Raw genomic sequence first — 8,573 nt, forward strand, 5'->3', positions numbered from 1 at the left:
GTTTCCCTTTGGTCTGGCAGTGTCGATGAGAATGAATTGATCACAGGGGATCTGGTTACATCTCTGATTCAGCACTAGTTTGGCAGTGGTATTACTGCAGTCATGGTCTGCTTTATTTAACAGCACTGTCAGATTCGAGGAGTGGGGAGCTGTGTGCTTCATCACCTCCATCTCTGCCTGCATCTGCGCAGTTGTTGGAAGGAGAGTTGCATGACACTGGCCTTGGGTGCTGAGCCTTTCTCAACGCGGGGATCCAGCTGCCAAGGGAGACTCTCCAATGGCCTTTTTCTGCCAGCTCATTCCAGTTTGCAGTGTCAGGGCAGCACCTAGCAAGCAGCTTGCACAACTGTCAAAAAACTGTCAGGTCCCTGAACCAGTGACAGACTTTCTGGTTCATAATAAAACTCTTGGTTTCAATATTTTTAAGGAGGGGGGCAGGACATGGATGATGGACAGTGGTTATGCCTCCACAGTAAGTTGTATCACATATTAAACTGTATTTAAGTTCATTTATATTGCAATGTAAAAGAATTAAACTTGCATATTTTACACTTCATGATAGTTTCTATGTGCTCATCTGTGAAGTGTTTCAGGTATCTGCATCATCAAAGCATTGCTGTATCATCTGAGGACCGGCACAAATCCGCAATGAGGAGCAGCCTTTTGAAAATAAGCATGCAGTTATTGTGACAGCAAATGCGCAAGACTGATCAGAAGAAACCACCAAAACACATCCATGGGAAGTACATGGGAGTCTCATAGTTTGTGACTTGCAGTAGTTTTGAAGGGTGTTTCCTGAACTGCCGAATCGTATTCCACAGAAGGGCAAAGGGTCTCCAGTTCCCTCATTTTTGGGAAGTAGTTGGTGAAGGCCTATCAGCATGACCTGGAACTTAGTGTCATTCAAAAAAGGCAGATTGCCAGCAGAGGGGGAGCTTATAGGCCTGAATGACAGAGGGACAGTTTCCCACCCCTCAGTTGGTCACTCTGGCTCTGTTTGTACTAGTACATTGAGCAGTGCTGGGCCAAGGCCTGGCCATCAGCCTGCAGTCACTCATATTCTTACATTTTTAGTACAGTTTCAGACACAGATATCACTCCTGCCAGCTACGATTCTTCCAAACAAGTGCTAAGCATGTTTTTGGAGTTAGCACAGGCCAGGGTATATTTCCAATAGGCAACCCAGATGTCTTGCAGGGTCATAGTCAAGCAACATAGATAGGAGCTGTGATGAGCCAGTTGACCTCATGGCTATAGAACAGACCTTGGAGCACTTTATTTACTAGCATAGATGTAAACTCTGGGGATATAATTAATCTCAGGATTTGTTTTACCCCTTCCAGATATTCATACCCTCTCCCTTCTGAACTTCTATTTGTTGATGAAAGACAAGATTAAACCTATAAAGCAATGCCAGTAGCACCTTTTGGGTGTCTGGCCAACTAAAATATTCCCCAGCTCCGATATAGCCACTGCTTCCACATAGGATGCTTGTGGAGAGTTTGTTACCTTAAAGGGGGACTCAAAGAAGCGAAGACAATGTGGGTGGATGCCATCGGCTGTGAATGTCATAAAGGAGAGTATGGCAAAAGACTTGACCTTCAAAGGAAGTGCCTAGGCCTCGTCTGAGAGGGACTGACTCCCCCAACGTGTGATTTGAAGCCATGCCTTCCTTTTCCTAGAAGCCCTACCAATGTCACAAGATATCATTGCTTCAGCCACCACCCACTCAACAGTGTAGTTTGCAGAGAATTCATTAGGATGTATCTGCCAAACCCATTCTCCATCCAGGGAAGGGCAGACCTGGATTTCCATCTTCCAGGCAAATATCCTTACCAATAGTCCAGGTCCAATACTAGCTCTCCTTTTCCAGGGGTCAGCCTGACCAGCCTGGAGTTTAGGATGTTGGAGGTATGGGATTGTCTGCCTTCAGGAAAGGGAGGGGTCTGAACATGAATATTCCTGAATATCTTGTACCCAAGGCAAATGCTCTAACTGCACAGACTGGTGTGGGCAGGTAACAGTTGCTTTGGAGAGGTTGGACTCTACAGAGTAGCTCCTTCTCAGGTACTAATTGCTCTATTATCGAATTGAACTCATGACCCTATAGACTCAAACTTCTGATTTAAAAAATTAAACTCCTGATCACCTAACCAGTATATTAAAGAAATGAATGAGGTTCAACACACTGAGAAGGGTCTGGGGTTTTTTAACCTAAGTCTATGCTGCTGTACCCCTGAGCAGTGTTAAATATATTTATCACTGTTAAACATCTGCTGTTTATCCCACAGGATAGAACAGGGAGGGAGTCAGGCTGACATCACACCAGACTGGCTGTGTTTCTGTCGGCACACATCCCTTTTCTTGGTGCTCCAGATCCTCACAAGTGCCAAGCCTTGGCTCTGGATTTTGACACTGCCTTGGATCCATAAGGCTGCGTTAGGAGAGAGATGTCAAATTGGCACAGACATCCTCAGAGAGGCAAGCAATCACTCATCTTCTCATGGAAATACATGACCTTTCTCCATCAATGACATCCATGTGGAAGAGGAGAACTAAGATATCCCTGAGTGGGCTGCATTTGTATTTTAAATTTTCACATGTCAGCCCTCCAGCACCAGGACCTGGTGAGAGCTGGCAGCAGCTGGAGCAAACCTCAGCATTTTCTTTCCTTCTTATCCACAAGTCAGGAGTGGCCTCTTTGTTCAATCTTTATTTACTTAAAATGTTTTAAACTGATTCTCTCAGCTGGATACTTACCTTGTTTTTCAAAGATGGCATACACTGGTCATTAAAAGGCTGATTTATAAAATTCTTCATAATTCATGAACAGGTGTATCTCAGTGGTTACTTTCTACTGGAGGAGGAAGCAAGAACAGTGTTTTTAAGAATGACCACACTCTTGCCTATTTCTTTGGAAAAAGAAAATTGTTAGTGACTGTTTTGATATAATTTTAATCACATTGAACTATAATTGCATGACGAATGCAATGCAAGACAATAAGACCAGCCACTGACCAGTCATTTTCTGTTGGGTTTACAATTTTTCCCATGAAGAGGATACTCTGAGTATATTGATCAACAATCAACAGCAAAAATGGACAGCTGAATTTAACAACAGGAGGAACAGAATGAGGAAGCAAATCTCTGCCAGTGACTGCTGCAGCCTCTGTGACATTCTCGTGAATCTTCAGCAGGGCCTTGTGAGCAGCCTACAATGAAATATAGCAAGAATTAATGTATGTGGAGGACGAGGTGTGAAATGATTAAAATTAGCACTAAGTTAATTGAGCTACTGCCTTTCACAAAAACTGCTGGTCACCCAGGAACCAGGAAGAAGGCCACTATAGCCTGTGGTGTTTTTTTTAACAATGCTGTCTCAATAAGCACGTATTCTTACATTCAGAGTTCCTCAACAGAAGTGTATCCAACACAGACCTTAGGAACTGCACACCTTGTGGAGTTAGTTGAAAGTAGAATATTCAAGTAAATTCATAAGGAATGACAATTTCAGAAGGGAAGGAATTTGGGCTCCAGAACTGCTCTGTATGTATCCCTAATAGCACATGCATTACAGTTTAGCCAGTAGAAATTCAACCTTGATACCAAATATTTTTAAAATTATTGTTAGACATTCTTAATCTTTTTGTTTTACTAGCCCCAAAATGTTAGAACATTGTAATTGCTTCTTTCAGAATGGCTGTAAGAATGCTAACCTTTCTCTTCACTTTATTTGTTTCTCTTCACATTATTTTCAGGAAATGGGATGTTTTCCTCAAGTCTGGTCCATCTTACATGATTAGCACTCATCAGGACCTTCAGTGGCAGCAGAAGTTTTAAAATCCTTTAAAATCTTAGAATGCACATGTTAGAAAAAGGCCACTTTTTCTGCTAAATATGCTGATGCAAGACTTCCCCAACACAGATATCCATGGGCACTCCTTTCACATGCAGAGACTGGGCTGTGTTTAGTTTCTGGGACAAATGCTACACCCCTCCCAGCCTTTGCCTGTCAGACTGAAGACGGTATCCTTATCTCCAGATCTTGGAGAAGTCTGAGTTTAAAATTACTTTATCAGCTAAATTTTCTAGTTCAGACTATCAGCCAGCCCTAGCAATAAGTAAAATTTCACAACTTAGCTTAGGGCAAGACAATTGGGTATTGAGGAATCCACAGACCATTGTTTCTGCTGACAAACTTTTACTTTTGAAACCTTCACATCAGCCTTTCCTGAGATTCCAGACAGATCAGCCTGGTCAGAAAACACACCAGTTGTTACACCCAGATTCATGAACATCTTCTTTAAGTCATAGGTGCCTGAAATCAATAGTTTTGGAATATACACTTCTATCCTCCTGTTAATTAAAAAGAAAATTATGGTGTTATTGCAATCAAAGCATGCCTTGGACTGAAGACTCCCAACTTGCTGGTGGTTCTTCTGTGCTAAAATGTTAGTCTTTTCATCTGAAAAAGATGGCAACAAAAAGAAGATGGGATGATGATGGTCTGGAGGATGGGAAAGGAGAATGACATCAGTTGGGCTTTCTTGTATGATTCTGCAACACAGTCATTTGATGGCAGATCAAGCAGTGGTGGTGTCAGCATTTTTGGGACTAAGTTTGCATTCTCTTTCTAGACTTGAAGGTTTTTCTTTTGGAATTCACACCCCATTCCCTCTGACGGATCTGATTGCTATGTCACAGTATTACCACTCTTAACACATTGTGCTTGAGACAAGGGAAATGGAGACACTTAACATCAACTAGAAAATGTGTGGGGAAAAAAATTAAATTTCCCAGCCCACAGATCTCTTCCCTCATCACAAGGCAATGCTGATTCTAATTTTTGCTGAAAGTATCAAATCATTAAATCATTTGGTCTGTCCCTTTACACCTATTCCATTGCTTAAATCTCCAATCAACAGCAAAGGCTAGTAACTGTAAAACCTGATCAGAGTATTCAGACTTTGGATTCTGACTCCCTTGAATCATCAAATCAGAATTCTATACCATCTTTCAAGTGATTTTTCCCATTTAGATACAGTGTCTTTTGTCAGGGCATCTTCCAACTGTTTCATTTTTCCTTCATTGGGCAGGATAAACAATGCTGCAACATCTCCCTTGTAAGGAATCTGCACCACCTCGCAAGACAGCTTCCTGTCAGAGTATGTTTTACAAAATCCATCTCGAGTCATCATCACTTCAGCTGAGGTCTTCGCATTCACATGGAAATAATCTTTGTGAGTCCCCTTAATATAGAAAGGATTTTCCCAGTAGGCTTAAAACCGAAAGAGAAAGAATGCAATTGAACACTTATTTCAAGGAGGATATATTAATATCATCCAGACTAATGTACACCAGATAAACCCATATCTGAAGATTTACACTCATACTTGAAGATCAAAGGTATTCCAAGTTTATTAAAGACCTTGTTCCCTGTCATCTTTGCTGTACTGTGTTCAGTAACAACTAAGTATCCCAGGCTAAATTCCATATGGACTTGTACAACAGCTTTCTAAGTCAGATAAATTAAATGAAGTAACTTCATCATATTACCTTACGTTTTATTTGAAGAAAATGAACGCTGACCAGGATCCAACGAGTTACTTTCTGGTTTCAGAATACTGCGTAAAGCAAGTTCCACAGCAGATGTCTGCCTTTTAAAAGGTAGCATGTTAAGCTCCTTCCGTGCTTTTTCATATGTTCTTCATCTTGTAGCACTAAGGAAAAGCTTACACGGAAGAACAACCTGAACTTTTGGGCCCAATCATAACTGCATTATGGTAAATGGAATAGGGCTTCAAGGGCTTTAATCTTCAAAACGGTTTTCTCTTCATGTTTATTCAAGTGAATTTTCTATGATATTTTATTTTGTATTAAATCAGGTCATTCACTGAACAAATACACAGGGATCACAGCTTGCCATTCGGTAAGTATGTTCTCCTTTTTTTAATATTGAATAGAAATAAAATAAAATTGAAAAATAAATAATGGAATGTAAACTCTACAGTAGTCTGGTTACTTTATAAGTTTAGGCTTTCCTCCCTACCCTCCCAGTAAAAAAAATATACTCTGGTATCATAAAGAAATGCCTTAGACTAGGGCACCTGAGACTAGGATACCCAAATTTAATAAAGTGCTTGAAATAAAATCTGTTTTGCTGAAAGATCACATATTTCCAAACATGTCTTTCTGGGTGGTAAATTTCATGTATGTCCTGCATGCTTCTACAAATGGATATACCATCTAAGAGGAAGTTAATCATTGCCAAAGCAGTGCATTAGCAAGTACCTCTTGGGATACGTATAATGTGATGACAAGCTGTAGAACATTTAGACTCCAACTCCAGAGGTACCTACCCATTTAGGCATGGACTGTAAGTAAATTAAAATGTTTGGCAATTTTTGTTAATCTGCATCTTTGGAATTTATTTTTTTACTTCATACAGTATGTGAAAACATTGTAATTTTTTAAATAGTAAGTAGATAAAGTCAGACAGAAAAATTTACAAGTGCATAAATCTGTTGTGCTCTGGCAATTCCCTAAAACTTGAAGATTGCAAATAAATGAATTTTTATGCTTAGGAGCCTAAACATATGCTAGAAAAATTTAGATGTGGAAGAGGTTTCAAAACATGAGAATTTTCAACGTTCCTTATCATAATAGCCTAATCTTAACACTGGCCTTTCTTTTAAAAATAATTCAGAAATAATCTGGGGTATTTGTTTTAGTGCAGGTGAAACAGAGGTACTGCAGTAAATAACACCTATGTAACTTAAATGTAACTTTGGAATAAATGTAGTTAATGATTACCATTACAGTGTTTGGATCGAGGTCTTTAAGTATTTGCTTTATATTCCCATGGGTTTTGTTCTTTATGTGATCATTGACCTCTTTTTTAGCTTTGGTGGAATTCTGGAAGTAACTAGAAACAACTTTTCCTTTGTACAGTTTTTTGATGTCCTTCAGAAATGTTTTCAGTGGCTTCAGGTGTTTTTCCATGAACAGGGCGTTCCCCATGCACAGTTGCACCTGGCTGCCAGGGCGGTTCAGCAAGAGGAGGAGATGACGAAAGCCATCGTGTATCTCCTCCTCCTGGATGTTGGTGAGGTTAAAGGCCAGCCCTTCCAGCACCTGAGCCTGGCTGGTGTCTCTGGAGCCCGGGGCCAGCAGAGCAAAGGCAGTGGAGATGCTGACTGGGGAAAAGAAAACATTCTTGCCAGGTTCTTGGGTGGTTGCTTGCCTGTAAAACCGGAAGGCAAAGTCTGTGTTGCTGGGGACTATCTGTTGTCAGGACTCAAAAGGATCTCCCTCACGGGGATGTTGCTCCTGGGGGTCAGTCTCCTTGGGCTCATTATTGTGGTGGTCAGTCTGGGTCAGGCTGTGGACAGTGAGGTGAAGCATGGCCACCAGCAAGCACAGCAGGAGGGTGGCATTCATCATCCCTCGCAGCTACTGTGTGGACAAAGAACAAAATGGTCTTGGATGCTGGAGGTCAGCTGTGTCAACATCTCAATCATCTTTTATTTCTATCTGCTACTACCTTCAACAGCTATCTGGTAATCACTGTTGTCTCCTGACCTGCTCCTTTACTATGGAAGTTTTTTTTTAAATCCTTGTGCTTCTGAGTTTATCTGTAACTCCTATCCATTGCTGCCTACTTCAGTTCTGCTTTACTCCAGCTACAAAAGTCCCTTGTTACTGGAGAAAGAAACATGTGAGTATTAAAGAAAAATGAGTCAGAGGGAGACAACAAGTGAAAAGGCTTTTTTTTTCTTTTTGTCTCTGTGTAAATCTGTTTTGTGGTGAGACAGCACATCAGGAGCAACTCTTAATTCTTTTATGTTTATCTCTAAGAACTCTCAGGATTATTATGCTATTAGTGATTGAATGAGGCTTACGTCAAATGACAGTGCTATGTCAATGGAAAACAATATGAGATTACAGGGCTCAAAAGCCGTATTCTTTCTCTCATTCCTGACTCATTTTAATATACAAAGTGACTAATCACAAGAGAGCTGGTAAAAATTTTCTGCTTCAATACATGATTAGATCAGAGTATGTTGCTTTATTTTAAACAACCACTCATGTGACACATGTCTTCCAGATGGATTCCTCTCTGTGTGTACCCCCCTCATCCCGGTCATGGGAGGGTGAGGTCACCTGTGTGGACTTGGCCCCTCCTGTCTTTCCAAACTTTGTATCAGCAGGAAAGCCTCCTTTCGTAAGGCAAATATAGCCCCATGGCCAGAGTAGCGCTCAGCAAAGAGCCTGGATCGTGGCATCTTGGCCGTTTCTGATAACTGTGGCCATTTTTTTTGTTTGTTTATTGCTTTCTCTTTTACAGATTAGACCAAGAACATGTTGGGATGATTTGTACTGTCTAGGATGTTTAACCTGTCAGAAACAGGTAAGAGCTATTCCAATTAAAAGTTGTACTAATGACTAGAAAACAATGTCCTTCACCTAATGTCCTACTTGAAGCGGAACAGCTTCAGGGAAAATCACGTGAGTTACCTGCTCACTCCGCAGTCAATGGCAAAGGCACTCAGAGACATGGGTTCAGTAGAGAA

At 40.9% G+C, this 8,573-nt stretch overlaps 1 protein-coding gene across 1 annotated transcript; it reads right to left on the bottom strand.

Annotated features, from left to right (window-relative positions):
- Positions 1 to 605: 605 nt before the first annotated feature.
- LOC127017026 (alpha-1-antitrypsin-like) lies at positions 606 to 8,285 on the bottom strand. The gene is made up of 6 exons (XM_050897910.1): positions 8,164 to 8,285; positions 6,814 to 7,243; positions 5,011 to 5,249; positions 4,206 to 4,356; positions 3,019 to 3,212; positions 606 to 660 (listed from the first exon to the last, which is right to left on the bottom strand). Exons 1-6 carry the CDS (start codon positions 8,283 to 8,285, stop codon positions 606 to 608), a joined length of 1,191 nt encoding a protein of 396 aa, XP_050753867.1.
- Between the last annotated feature and the right edge of the window lie 288 nt (positions 8,286 to 8,573).

The sequence above is a fragment of the Gymnogyps californianus genome, chromosome 5 (assembly GCF_018139145.2).
Source record: "Gymnogyps californianus isolate 813 chromosome 5, ASM1813914v2, whole genome shotgun sequence".
NCBI classification, from domain to species: domain Eukaryota; kingdom Metazoa; phylum Chordata; class Aves; order Accipitriformes; family Cathartidae; genus Gymnogyps; species Gymnogyps californianus.